The sequence below is a fragment of the Rutilus rutilus genome, assembly GCF_951802725.1.
Source record: "Rutilus rutilus genome assembly, chromosome: 8".
NCBI classification, from domain to species: domain Eukaryota; kingdom Metazoa; phylum Chordata; class Actinopteri; order Cypriniformes; family Leuciscidae; genus Rutilus; species Rutilus rutilus.
The window spans coordinates 9,950,253-9,965,423 of record NC_140222.1 but is presented as its reverse complement, the minus strand read 5'-3'; the positions used below and the strand labels follow the sequence as shown (position 1 = coordinate 9,965,423).

Below are 15,171 nucleotides of genomic sequence, written 5' to 3'. Positions count from 1 at the left end.
TTATTAAAGGATAAACATGCATTAGAAGAACAAGAGGAGCAGCTAAGGAAAAAACGGGAAGAGTTTGATCTTGAAGTGGAAATAGCCGCATCAGTGGCCAAAGTGAATGTGCTGAGAGGCTCAAGAGGGTCTCGTGTTTCAAGTCATCCATCTGTGAAATCCAATGGCATGAATTCTTATCTAGAAAGGGGACAAAGGAAAAGCAAAACACTAAATGCTGAGGCAAAATCATTTGTGCCTGATATGAATATTCCAATACTTGGACAGCTCAATCCACATTTCTTGGGTATAAACCCTCAAGTGGAAAATGTTATTCAACCACCACAACCTCAACCCACATCATCTAGACGTCCAGAAGTCACGGGACATCAAGATACAGTACAATCACGTCCACTGTTTCAGCATAGAGGTCATCAATCGGCAACACAGGTGACAAGCAGCAGTGATCAAAGTCAAATAATTACGGTATTGGAAAAACAAAACGAGATAACTGCTTGATTGGTTCAGCAACAATCTCTTTCATTGCTGCCTAAAAGAGACATTCAGGTTTTTGACGGTGATCCTTTGCAATACCATACCTTCATGAGGGCCTTTGAACACAGCATCGAAGAGAAGGCTGACAATCCTAAAGACTGTTTGTACTTCCTTGAACAGTACATCAGGGGGCATCCAAGGGAGCTTGTCAGAAGCTGTCAACATATGGCACATGATAGAGGATATGCCAAGGCTAAGGCTTTGCTACAAGAGCATTTTGGTAATGCACAGAAAATTGCTTCAGCCTACATGGAAAAGGCTCTTTCATGGACACCAATAAAATCTGAAGATGTGAAATCTCTACAGGCATACAGTCTTTTTCTACGAGGATGTTGTAACGCAATGGAGGATGTTGAATATATGGAAGAGTTGAACATTCCTGCCACCATGCTGACCATCATAAAAAAGCTGCCCTACAAGTATAGGGACAGATGGAGAACTATAGCTTGTGAGTTGCAGGAAAGGAGTGGCCGGAGAGCCACATTTACAGATATTGTTGGTTTCATTGAAAGACAAGTGAAGATTGCAAGTGATCCGCTTTTTGGGGATATACAAGATACACCATTGACAACAGCAAATAAGGACGCAAGGAAATCTAGGTTTGAGCCTAGTTCTGGAGCCAGGGGGAGTAGCTTTGCTACCACCATTGCAACAGTGGAAAGGAAAATTGAACCTAGAACAAAACCTGAAGAGGGAAGTTCAGCTGTTATGAAGGCTTGTATGTTTTGTGGAGGTGAGCACACATTGGATCTGTGCCGCCAGTTGGAAAATAGGGTGCATAGTGAGAAGATTACTTTCTTAAAGGAACATGGTGTGTGCTTTGGCTGTTTGTGCAGTGGGCACATTAGCCGAGACTGTAGGAAGCGTCTCTCATGTAAAGTATGCAGTCTGAAGCACCCCACTGCACTCCACATTTATCCAAAAGAGAAAGAAATTAATTTAGTGCAAGTCGAAGGAGAATCTGAGACAGCAGTGGGCAGTGCTCTGATCTCCGTTCAATCCAGTGGTCTCACTGGGGCCGGTGACCAAGATTGTACGCTCCGCATAGTTCCAGTGCAAGTTAAACCTAGGAAAGGGCATAAGGTGTTGATTACCTATGCTTTCCTGGATCCTGGGAGCTCAGCGTCATTCTGCACAGAGCAACTGATGAACAAGCTGAATGTCAGGGGACGAAGAACTGGTATTCTCCTTCGGACTATGGGTCAGGAGAAGTTCGTTGGAAGCCATATTGTCTCAGGTTTGGAGGTGGCTGAATTAGACAGCAGTTGTTTTTGTGAACTGCCTGATGTTTATATGCAGAAAAACATGCCAGTTCACCGAGGTAATATTCCTCGCCAGAAAGACCTCCAACGCTGGCCGTATCTGAAACATGTCCAGTTAAGGGAGATTGATTCAGATATTGACCTGCTGATTGGATCCAATGTCCCTAGAGCATTGGAACCATGGCAAGTCATTCGAAGCACGGAGGGGGGCCCATACGCAGTCAAAACGATGCTGGGCTGGACTGTAAACGGACCTCTTAGAGGCGATGAAAGTAGAGAAACTACTTGTGGACGGCCAGATGTCACTGTCAATAGGATCTCTATTGCAAACCTCAACGATCTGTGGAAGCAGCAGCTAAAGGCAGATTTTCCTGAATGTAATCAGGATGAGCAGATGGGGTTATCAAGAGAAGACGGTCAGTTCATCGAGTATGTTACAAAATCTGCTAAGTTGGTGGATGGCCATTATAGTGTCAGCTTACCTTTAAGAAAAAAGGATGTAAATATGCCAAACAATATAAGAGTTGCCGAACAGCGTGCTATGAGCCTCACAAGGAGGTTTGAAAAGGATACTCCATTTCATGCTGATTACACGACATTTATGAATGACATCATCTCCAAGGGCTATGCAGAGAAGGTACCAATTGAAAATCTGGATCGGAGCGACAGCAGGGTATGGTATATACCACACCATGGTGTATATCATCCAAAGAAACGAAAGATCAGGGTCGTTTTCGACTGCGGAGCTACATTCCAGGGAACATCTTTGAACCCTCAGCTCCTACAGGGACCCGATCTTACCAGCACGCTAATTGGAGTTATGACCAGATTTAGAAAGGAGCCTGTTGTGCTCATGGCTGACATCGAGGCTATGTTTCACCAGGTCCGAGTACCAGCTGAGGATTCGGACCTGTTGAGGTTTCTCTGGTGGCCGGATGGAGACCATAAACAGAGCCTAGTGGAGCACAGAATGGTTGCGCATCTGTTCGGAGCCACGTCCTCGCCAAGTTGTGCAAACTTTGCTCTCAGAAAGTGTGCAGAAGATAATCGGGAGCAATTCAGCTCCAAAGCAATCGAAACGGTACTACACAATTTCTATGTGGATGACTGCCTAACATCAGTGGCTTCTGAGGAGGAGGCGATATCACTCTACCAGGACCTTCGTGCCCTTTGTTTGAAAGGGGGCTTTCAGCTCATGAAGTGGATCAGCAACAGACGTGCCGTGCTGGTAGCCATACCTGCAACAGAGAGAGAAAAAGAGATTAAGGATTTGGATTTGGATTTGGACAATGACACACTTCCTGTAGAAAGAGCATTGGGTGTACAGTGGTGTGCTCAGTCCGACACTTTTAAGTTCAAAATCCTCATCAAGGATCGACCCTTAACCAGAAGAGGGATCCTCTCCACGGTCAGTTCAATCTATGACCCCTTAGGAATTTTGGCACCTGTGGTCTTATCTGCCAAAAAGATCCTTCAAGACTTGTGCAGAAAGGATCTAGGTTGGGATGACCTTATACCAGATTTGTCTGCACAGGAGTGGAGAAGTTGGTTGAAGGAGCTCTGGCAGCTTGAAAGGTTTGAAATTGACCGATGCCTAAAACCAATGGATTTTGGGGAAGTGATTTCTGCTCAGTTACATCACTTTGCGGATGCATGTGAGAGCGGCTATGGAACAGTGACTTATCTTTTATTAAACAACATAGATAGACAAGTTCACTGTGCTTTCATAATGGGTAAAGCCAGAGTGGCTCCATTAAAGCCAATCACCATCCCTCGTATGGAGTTGACGGCTGCCATGGTTGCAGGTCGAATGGATGAGCTGTGGAGGAAGGAGCTGCAGATGCAACTTCAGGACTCAATTTTTTGGACTGATAGTACTTCTGTACTGAAGTATATCAGCAATGAGACCTCAAGGTTTCGTACGTTTGTAGCCAATCGGGTTTCAAAGATACTGAGTGTATCAAACCCATCTCAGTGGAGATATGTTAACACCACAAGCAATCCTGCTGATTTGGCCTCCAGAGGAGTAAAGGTGACATCACTCCTGAGAAACAACATATGGGTGTCTGGACCTCAGTTCCTTGTTGGGCCTGAGGAGGGGTGGCCTGAAAACCCAGATGGCTCTGTGAGAATCCCGACAGATGACCCCGAGGTTAAGATGGGCTTGATTGTGAATGCCGTGCAGGCTGAAGAAAGGATTGATGCAGTCACTCGCTTGATTAACTACTTCTCCTCTTGGACCCGTCTGAAGAAGACGGTTGGTTGGTTCCTTAAGCTGAAGAGTCTACTACTGTACTTCAGTCAGAAGAGAAAGCAACTGAGCGTGACTCTTGCTCATTCTGGCTTGGATAAGGACCAACAGGAAAAAAAATAGAAAGAGAGATGAAGAGTATCAAGGCTCAGACTGGCAGTGGTCTTCTTTCAGTTGAGGAACTCAGAAGAGCTGAGATGGAGATTATTAAGTTTTGTCAGAGAAGGAGGTTTCCAGGAGAATTCAACAGCTTGCAAAAGGGAGAAAGTGTGAAAAGGACTAGTCACATTTACAAGCTCAACCCAATACTTGAAGATGGTGTTCTGAGAGTCGGAGGACGACTTAGCAGAGCAGCTATGCCGGAAGAAGCTAAGCATCCTGCCATATTGGCAAAAGATTTACATATTTCTGACATAATTCTTAAAAGCTAGCCTGCGCCAAAGATATTGGATCCCTGGGGTTAGTGTGGCTATAAGGAGAACCCTGTCGAAATGTATTGTCTGTCGACGACTCCATGCAGCTCCAGGGCAGCAGCAGATGGCAGATTTACCTCAGGACAGAGTTTCTCCAGATGAACCGCCATTCACTCGGGTTGGAGTTGATTACTTCGGACCTTTTGAAGTTAAGCGAGGAAGGAGTACATTGAAGAGGTATGGGGTTCTCTTCATATGCCTTTCCATAAGAGCGATCCACATCGAAGTTGCATCATCCTTGGACACAGATTCCTTTATTAATGCTCTTCGACGCTTTACAGCAAGACGTGGACAAGTATCGGAACTGCGCTCAGACAATGGAACCAACTTTGTCGGTGCAGAGAGAGAATTGAGAGAGGCAATGGAAGGTTGGAATCATGCTCTAATTAACAACACCCTCCTTCAGAAAGGAATTAAGTGGATTTTCAATCCCCCCACCGGATCGCATCATGGAGGGGTTTGGGAAAGGTTGATAAGGTCTGTGAGGAAGGTCCTGAATTCCATCTTGAGGTTGCAGACTCTTGATGAGGAGAGTCTACACACAGTTCTCTGTGAAGCAGAAGCCATTATCAACAGCCGTCCTATTACCAAGGCATCCACTGATCCCAATGACTTGGAACCTTTAACCCCTAACCATCTGTTGCTGCTCAAGATTATGCCATCTTTGCCACCGGGTCAGTTCAAAAAGGAGGACATCTACGCTCGTCGCAGATGGAAACAAGTTCAGTATATATCTGACTTGTTTTGGAAACGTTGGATTAAAGAATACTTGCCTCTTCTTCAGGAGCGTCAGAAGTGGTCTGGTGTCAAGCGCAACTTTCTTACTGGAGATATTGTACTCATAGTTGACGACTCAGCACCTCGCAACTCATGGCTTACAGGAAGGATTGTGCAAACTATCCCTGACAGAAGAGGACTCGTTCGTCAAGTGCGAATTAGGACGAAGACCAGTTATTTGGACAGGCCTATTACCAAGATTTGCCTTATACAGGAAGCAGAGGAGCCATGAGGATATCCATCTGACCTTTGAACTTCTTAGACTTTGACTTTAACTTTGACACTGTTATACGGACCTTTTTTCTTTACATGACTGACTAAGTGATTGTGAAGATCACTCTTTACAAGACAAAGGACTTTGTCTCTTTCTTTGGTTTGGAAGGAAGGACATTTTCAAACGGACTGCCTTATCTTGAAAAATAATAATAATAATATATATTATTGTTGATCTCTTCCATAATGTGCAGTTGTATAATTATTATGTGAAAATAATTAGGGGCCGGAATGTAAGAGCCACCAGTAAGTCTCCTATGTGTCCTGTATGGTTTCATTCATAAATATTTACTGCACTCGGATTGTAGGTGGTGGGCGTGTCCACCGGGGTTTGGGCGGAAGTGATAGTGGTTTATTTGTTTTACTTCACGGGCTCACCTGAATTCAATGGGGCTTTGACGGAGAGAGGGAGTGAGCCTGGGAGCGAACACTTTCTGTTGACCGCAATTTTAGCACTCATACAGCACTTTTATCACCTGGTAACTGCAGTACCATGTATTTTTACGTGTTGAAGTACAATAATGATTGAATTTGGATCAACGAGTGGAAATGAGTTTCTGCGCGTCGCAGTGTATTCAGATTCTCAGTGTTTAGTCCCTCGCGGCTGCGGGACTATGTTTTGCTTCGTCCACAACCGCTAACACTAAGTTTTGTGAGGCATTGCAAAAATAGGAAACCGTAATCATCAGTCATTATCTTATATAATCTAGATGAACACCGTTTGTGTTTGATGCCCAAAAATTAATTTTCTGAATCAAAACACAGATCTCTGAATTGTACATTTTTCACTAGGGGCAGGGCAACGTTTCAAATCTCTAAAATTACAACAAACTAGTTCTTCTGCTGTTGTGCTTTTGTTGGTACATGTTTTATTTCTCACATTTATTGTATCTACACATGAGCTACAAGCCTTTTTCAATGTTCATCAAAACACAATAGAATGATCTTTCAGATCATAATTTATAATGATCAGTTATTATAGTAATCAAAGTAAGACACACATTTCACAGAATCTTTAGAGGTGCTGAATGAACAGTAGGCTATACAGTACAGTCCTCTATACTGTACATTACCTGATCAAACTGATGTAAATCAAAGCAAGTTATCCTGCATTATACATTAAGCTTTTGGAATGTAGAAAAGTAAATATTTGTTTAAGATTTATGCCCTTTCTGATTGGGAAAGAATCCCGTTATTTATATTGCAAAACTTTGTTCCTTCAGATGGAAACAGCCGAGGGACGTTTATAAGACTTCAGATTTTAATAATTACAGTAAGATGCCAGTAGAAAACTAAGCAAACACAGTGATATCTTTGTTTGATTCATGATTCTGGTACAATTGAAACTATAAAAAAAAAATGTTTAGAACTTACCAACCAGACGCCAAAAACACAAACAGCAAAAAACAAACGAGCAAAACATTTTCTTCATCAGTTCAGAAAAGAGGAAATGTTTAATAGTCGTGTAGAGAGTCTACTGATGTGGAAACTGCTTCAGTCTGTGTCAGTCTTTGTCTGTTGGGGGTTGTACTTCAGTTCTGCTGAGTTTTTTTCTCCTAAACCACAGTCTATCGTGTTTTTGTTGAGCTGTGTGTCGTCGCATTGATGATACTGTATTGGTTTATGACCACTCACACTATTGTTTGGACTACATTCATTTAGTAATCTCATTTACTTCTCAATTTCAGCATAAACCAGAAATAGAATTTAATCTGATCTGCAGTTACAACAACAAATAAATACATTTATTTAGCTGAAAATATTGTATAAATGTTTACAGCACATGGTGGTAAAAGTATCATGACTTTAAAGTTAACTGGATCAGAAATCTGTCCTAACAAGAATGGAGAAGTTACAGTTCAGTTTTCTATTCAAAATAAATTAAGCTGATTTTTTAAAGAAGTTCTCTAGACGTTTCTCTAAAAACCTTGATGTTGATCAGTCCACTGTAATATGTCTATAAATGGAGGAAGTTCAGCGCTGCTTCTGCTCTTATGATGAAATAGCGGTGAATGCTCAATGTTAAGAAGAATCTGCAGCTAAAGTGTCAGTGAAAGACTTAATCTCTGAGGGAAAATCTGGTTATCTCTAAACTAAAACAGCATGGAAGGACACCACAAAAGAAGCCGATGATATTCTGTGGATAGACGAAGCACGAGAGTAAATTAACTTTTACATTAAACAGAAAAAATCACCTTCTGAAGTTGCCTATTTTAGCCATATATAATAATATTCCTGAAAGTTTTTCATAGAATAATGGTGCAATATTCCTCCTGACCACTGTGTTACAAATACAGGAAACATTTGGTGTAAGTTACTGCAGCCAGAGCAGGAACAAGCATTTACAAAATCATGCTCTGAAAATCTTTCTTTTTTGTATGTGTTTGTCTATTGTGTGCTTGATCGTTGACTGTTATTTCTTAGATTCGTCCAATACCTCTTTAGCATTTTAAAGATTTATAGCCTACTACTTTTTGCTTCCTCAAGCTGTTTGTAACTATCATTAAACTGCCAGTTGCTCTTCATTTACAGAAAGTTAAGCATATCTCAACTTTCTCACATCTCTGGACACACTTACATCCCTTTGCTCGTGTAAATCAACAGCTCTCCACTGAAATGAATGAGATCATTTTGCTTTGCCGCTGTGTGTCGCTGGCGGTGTGAGCGGGGCTGATTAGCACATTAGTGTTGTAAAAGCAAATATTGTGCAAACATCCCCTCCAGACATCACTTTTAACCACAACTGTATCAATCCCTGAGCAGGGCTCAAAGAACCATCCATATCAACAGACGCTCACGGTTTAGCTGGTTAGCATAACCTTAAAAAAGACTGTAATTATAAACTTTTGCAGGCAAAAAGCATCTCTTTCCATTAATGACTTATAGAAGTGGTAATGTTTCTTGGAGGCTTTTAATAGTGTCAGATAATCATGTGTTTTTGACAGTCTGCTGAAGGAAGTTTTAATATAGAGCATCAGTCACATGACATGATGATGGTGGTTAGCTTTTGTCATGATACACGCTAGCGGCTGCAACAAAGCTTGTTACTCTTATGCTAATATAAAATGTTATTAATTAAACCTTGTAAACCTTGTGCATACATAAATGTATGCACAAACAAACCTTGTGCAGTCAGTGAATCTGACTGCAGTAGATGTGAAAGAAATATATAAAAAATGATGTTTATTCAGCCAGCGCACATACCTGTATTTACATCCTGTTTTCGGTCGAAGTCCACAGTAGTCGATTGTCGAGTTCACGCGCGTGATCATAGGTACTAAACCTATGCGCGTGAACTCGACAATCGATTACTGTGGCCATCAAATGTACAAAAAAATGAGCTCAATGTTAAAATTGACCGGAGTTCTCCTTTAAGCGTCTCTGGAAGCTCGGCATTGGATAGCCGAATAACACTGTGAGGTAAAGTATCAGCAAACGTTTGTTTTTGACAACTGGTCTCAAGTTTATTATATATTCGCAATATATTCACAACTGTTATTGTGTTATTGGGAGTGGAGAGAAGTGACAAAATTACGGTAGGACTGTGCAAACAAAGTATCTGTCTAGCATTGCCATGTCAGTGTATTGATTCATTGTCCCTTCATAGTTTGCAAGAGACATTTAATAAACTGAGCGTATTTAATAAACTGAGACGTAGCCTATTCATCTGTCAATATGAAACGCGACTTGGCCATAATGATCGGAAGAACGCGTTTCGACCACCATTACTGTAAAATATGCACGTATGTCCATTTAAACTCGATTTTGGACAAATGTGGATTATATCATTACACTGGCAAGAATATGGTTACATTTAAAGATGCCGTACCAAGTATGACAACGCTACGTTCAACTGCTTTTGAAATTACAGTGTTTTTTTCACTTCCTGAAAAGTAACCGTTTTGGACATACGTGAGTTTCATCGGGCAGCGACGATATGCAGCTGAACATCAATCTTTTCTTTTCACATACACATAGTACACATACCAACCCGTTCTACATTTACATTTACATTTAGTCATTTAGCAGACGCTTTTATCCAAAGCGACTTACAAATCAGGACTAAATTAAGCGAGTCATCATGAAGAGGCAAAAGACAACAACGCAAGAAGTGTTCAGAATACGAAGTTCAGGCATTATTCAGAGTAGCATAAGCATGATAAGTGGGATTTTAAGGGAAAGGTTTTTTTTTTTTTTTTTTTTTTTTTTTTTTTTTAGGTGTTTAGGTGCTCATGGAAGAGATGGGTTTTCAGCTGTTTTTTGAATGTTGTCAGGGATTCAGCATTCCGGATGAGGGTGGGGAGAGTGTTCCACCAGCATGGAACTGTGAATGAGAATGATCTGGAAAGTGATTTTGTGGCTTTCTGTGATGGAACCACGAGACGTCGCTTGTTGATTGATCGTAGGCGTCTGGTGGGGATGTAGGCTCGTAGGAGTGAGTGAAGGTAGGAGGGAGCTGAGCCTGTGATAGATCTGTAAGCAAGCGTCAATGCCTTGAACTTGATGCGAGCAGCGAGAGGTAGCCAGTGCAGAGAGATTAACAGAGGGGTGACGTGGGCCCTCTTGGGCTCGTTGAAGACAAGACGAGCTGCAGCATTCTGGATCATCTGAAGAGGTTTGGTAGCACATGCTGGAAGTCCGGCCAGAAGAGCATTGCAGTAGTCAAGCCTAGAAATGACCAGGGCCTGGACGAGGAGTTGTGTTGCGTGCTCAGTTAGGAAAGGCCTGATCTTCCTGATGTTGTGCAGCGCAAACCTGCATGATCGAGCTGTCTTTGAAATGTGATCTGTGAAGGTCAGCTGGTCATCAAACGTTACTCCCAGATTTCTGACCGACCTTGATGGGGTGATTGATGATGAATCAAGCTGGATGGTGAAGTCGTGCTGTAGAGACGGATTGGCAGGGAGGACGAGCAGCTCAGTCTTTGCCAGGTTGAGCTGCAGGTGATGTTCCTTCATCCATGTGGAGATGTCTGCCAGACAGCTCGAGACCCGTGCAGCTACTGTGGGATCATCTGGTCGAAATGAGAGGAAGAGTTGTGTGTCATCAGCATAGCAGTGGTAGGAGAAACCATGTGCCTGTATGATGTGTCCCAGTGATGTAGTGTAGATGGAGAAGAGGAGGGGACCAAGAACTGAACCCTGGGGAACCCCTGTGGTCAGTTGATGTGCTCTGGATACCTCGCCTCTCCATGCGACTTTGAAGGACCTACCTGTGAGATAGGATTCAAACCAGTCGAGTGAAGTTCCTGTGATGCCCAGTGATGAGAGGCTGGACATAAGGATCTGATGGTTCACGGTGTCGAAGGCAGCAGACAGATCAAGGAGAATGAGGAGTGAAGATTTGGAAGCAGCTTTTGCAATCCGTAGGGCTTCTGTGACCGACAGTAATGCAGTCTCAGTTGAATGCCCTTTCTTGAAGCCAGATTGGTTGACATCCAGCTGGTTGTTTAGAGACAAGAAGGATGTTACTTGGTTGAAAACAGCTCTTTCAAGTGTTTTTGCAATGAATGGTAGGAGAGAGATGGGTCTGTAATTCTCTACAAAAGATGTGTTTAGCGTTGGTTTTTTAAGCAGTGGAGTGACCCGAGCCTGCTTGAATGCTGTAGGGAAGGTGCCAGTATGGAGGGATGAGTTGATGATGTGTGTGAGTGCTGGTAGAAGTGTGGGAGAGATGGCTTGTAGAAGGTGTGAGGGGATGGGGTCTAGAGGGCAGGTGGTAGGGTGACTGGAGAGGAGAAGTGTAGATACTTCTTCCTCTGTTAGCGGCGAAAAGGAGGACAGAGGGGTATTGGCTGTGGAAGGGGTCGGTCTGGGTTCCTGTGTGTGTGGAGCTGAGAATTGACTGCTGATAGTTGTTGTTTTGTTGGTGAAGAAGTTTGCAAAATCATCGGCAGTTAAGGAGGAGGAGGGTGGTGGTGGAGGTGGACAGAGGAGTGAGTTGAATGTCTTGAAGAGTAGTCGTGCGTTGGAGGAGCTGTTGATCTTGTTGTGGAAATAAGAAGATTTTGCAGCATGAACATCAGCAGAAAAGGACGAGAGGAGAGATTTATACATACTCAGGTCAGATGAGTCTTTTGATTTGCGCCATTTCCTCTCCGCTGCCCTGAGTTCGGTCCGGTGTTCACGGAGAACCTCAGATAGCCAGGGGTTAGAAGGAGTAGCGCGTGCTGGCCTGGAGGAGAGAGGGCAGATTTTGTCTAGAGTAGAGGTTAGTGTGGAGCATAGGGTATCCGTTGCAGTATTCACATCCAGAGATGAGAATTGTGAGGGTGGGGGAAGAGAAGAAGACACGGCAGAGGAGAGATGGGAGGGGGAAAGTGAGCGTAGGTTTCGCCTGAGGGTGACTGGTGGTGGGGTTGGTGGCGCAGGGGTAGCGAGTTGTAGACTGAAGGTGATGAGGAAATGATCTGAAACATGGAGAGGCCTCACCAAAATGTTGTCTGTGATGCAGTTGCGTGTGTAAACCAGGTCCAGTTGGTTGCCTGATTTGTGAGTACCTGTGGTGATGTGTCGTTTGAGATCGAAGGAGGCTAGTAGAGAGGTGAAGTCTGTTGCATGTGGTTTTTCGAGATGAATGTTGAAGTCACCGAAGACTAGAAGTGGGGTGCCGTCCTCAGGGAAAGAGGACAGCAGCACATCCAGCTCCTCTACGAAGTTACCCAGCTGACCTGGGGGGCGATAAATTACTACAATATGGATCTTACTGGGAGTTGTAAGTGTGATAGCATGATATTCAAATGAATTGTTGTTGCATAGAGAAGAGAGCGCTGAGTATTTCCAATTGTTGGAAACGAGAAGCCCTGTCCCGCCACCCCTCCCAGACTGGCGAGGGGAGTGAGAAAAGGAGAAATTGCTAGAGAGAGCAGCGGGGGTTGCTGAGTCTTCAGGACGAATCCAGGTCTCAGTCAAGCCCAGGATACTGAGAGTAGAATGAGATGCAAAGGCTGGAATGAAGTCAGCTTTGTTGACTGCTGACTGACAATTCCATAGACCCACGGAAAGAGAGAGAGGAGTGTGTGAGGATGAGAGAATGGGACGCAGATTATTAGTATCGCGCTGCCTTGTGCGCGTGATGAAAGGGCGTTGTCGAACGATAACAGGAATGTGTTGAAAACACATGCTGATTCGGGAGAAAGATAAGATAAGAAGTGGAAAGGGAAAAGGCGAATGTTAAGTGCCTTTCTGGTGTCCCTGCTCGGTGGAGTCGCGCAGGTAGAGTCGATGGTCTTTACCCGAGTCGGTCTGAACACGAGGAGGCTGAACACGAGAGCTGAACGCTTCCGCTGACGCTTCCGCGACAGCGCGCAAAATACACAGATATACAGAAAAATACTTTCACCGCTTGAGTGAGTACAGCTGGTTCGGTCTTGCAATTAAGTGGATAACGCGATAATGGGCCAACTTTCGCTTTGAAAGTGCTAGGAGCAGAGGCTTAAAGTGCAAATTAGACTTTAACAATAATACTTTTCACTCGCGGCTGTTTGTTTAATGTGGCAACGCGTCCAACTAAAATACACAATTATGTGAAGTTAAAAATATAAGGGAAGCTGAGAATCGAAGATGGCCTTACCTTGACTACAAAGCAACGCTGACAATAACAGGAGAGCAGAGTATTCCAGAAAACACACAGTTGCGCGTTTCAGTCGAGCCTCTTGTTGCTCGCTTGTCCAACGGGAGTGAACTGAATCTCGTCTATTTAAAGGTATTCTAACAGATGCTGGTTCGGTCTTGCAATTAAGTGGATAACGCGATAATGGGCCAACTTTCGCTTTGAAAGTGCTAGGAGCAGAGGCTTAAAGTGCAAATTAGACTTTAACAATAATACTTTTCACTCGCGGCTGTTTGTTTAATGTGGCAACGCGTCCAACTAAAATACACAATTATGTGAAGTTAAAAATATAAGGGAAGCTGAGAATCGAAGATGGCCTTACCTTGACTACAAAGCAACGCTGACAATAACAGGAGAGCAGAGTATTCCAGAAAACACACAGTTGCGCGTTTCAGTCGAGCCTCTTGTTGCTCGCTTGTCCAACGGGAGTGAACTGAATCTCGTCTATTTAAAGGTATTCTAACAGATGCTGGTTCGGTCTTGCAATTAAGTGGATAACGCGATAATGGGCCAACTTTCGCTTTGAAAGTGCTAGGAGCAGAGGCTTAAAGTGCAAATTAGACTTTAACAATAATACTTTTCACTCGCGGCTGCTTTGTTTAATGTGGCAACGCGTCCAACTAAAATACACAATTATGTGAAGTTAAAAATATAAGGGAAGCTGAGAATCGAAGATGGCCTTACCTTGACTACAAAGCAACGCTGACAATAACAGGAGAGCAGAGTATTCCAGAAAACACACAGTTGCGCGTTTCAGTCGAGCCTCTTGTTGCTCGCTTGTCCGAGCAACAAGAGGTACAACAAGAGGAACACTTAAGATAAATAAAATGTATCTTAAGTGTGGATAAAAATAGCACAGTTGATATATTCTTATATTTTAAATAATTTATAAGTGTATTTAAAAATGTATTAAAGATTTAATCTAAAGATCAAATTAAAGCTGAAATAGTATGTTAAAAGCATATTTAAGTTCATCTTCAGTGTGTCTCAAAATAGCACAGTTGAGTACACTAAGATGATCTTAAGTTTATCTTAAGAAGTACTAAAGAACAATTTTTAGTATATTAAGTACAAAATAAGTGCGTGAAAATAGAGCACTTTAAATACATTATGGAAGTGTATTAAGTGCACTTAAATAAAATGTATTTTAGTGTACTTTTTTAATGTAGGAATACATTATAAGTATAATCTGTATATAATTACATATTATTATTATTATAATTTAAATAGTTTATTATTGTATTTAAAGATGGTTTCAATTATACTAAAACTGGTAACGAAATACATTTGTTGAAAATATGAAATAGTATATTAAAAATACACTTTAGTTTATCTTCAGTGTGTCTCAAAAAAGCACAATTGAGTACACTAAGATGATCTTAAGTTTATCTTAAGAAGTACTAAAGGTAAGCTTTTAGTATATTAAGTGCAAAATAAGTGTGTCGAAAATAGAGCACTTTAAGTACATTATGGAAGTGTATTATGAAAGTGTAATAAAATGTATTTTAGTGCACTTTTTTAATCTAGGAATACATTCTAAGTATAATTTGTATATAATTTAATATTATTATAATTTAAATAGTTTATTATTGTATTTAAAGATGATTTCAATTATACTTAAAGTGGTAACAAAATACATTTTTTAAAAATATGAAATAGTATATTAAAAATACACTTTAATTCATCTTCAGTGTGTCTCAAAAAAGCACAATTGAGTACACTAAGATGATCTTAAGTTTATATTAAGCAGTACTAAAGATAAGCTTTTAGTATATTAAGTGCAAAATAAGTGTGTCGAAAATAGAGCACTTTAAGTACATTATGGAAGTGTATTATGGAAGTGTACTAAGTGCACTTAAATAAAATGTATTTTAGTGCACTTTTTTTTCACCTGGGAAGACCCAGGCTTAACAGGCGGATGGAAGGAGGAATCAAGTGAGGAGCTGTACTGCAGTCACTGAGATCATACATGTAAACATTAGCTGGGGCA

The 15,171-nt window shown here is 42.0% G+C and overlaps 2 protein-coding genes across 3 annotated transcripts in view; both read right to left on the bottom strand.

The window, feature by feature from the left end:
• The window catches only part of LOC311294946 (uncharacterized protein), a 424,344-nt gene that overhangs the window by 207,440 nt on the left and 201,733 nt on the right, over positions 1 to 15,171 (bottom strand). The gene's annotated exons all lie outside the window — the stretch shown is intronic.
• LOC311294684 (uncharacterized protein) lies at positions 9,500 to 13,886 on the bottom strand. 2 transcript variants are annotated; one of them, XM_084415686.1, is made up of 2 exons: positions 13,866 to 13,886; positions 9,500 to 13,725 (listed from the first exon to the last, which is right to left on the bottom strand). In XM_084415686.1, the coding sequence occupies exon 2, from the start codon at positions 12,689 to 12,691 to the stop codon at positions 9,785 to 9,787; it is 2,907 nt and encodes a 968-aa protein (XP_084271812.1). In that variant the 5' UTR covers positions 12,692 to 13,725; positions 13,866 to 13,886; the 3' UTR covers positions 9,500 to 9,784. The 2 variants fall into 2 exon arrangements, with proteins under 2 accessions (XP_084271812.1, XP_084271813.1); XM_084415687.1 differs by lacking the exon at positions 13,866 to 13,886 and having other exon boundaries at positions 9,500 to 13,364; positions 13,504 to 13,757.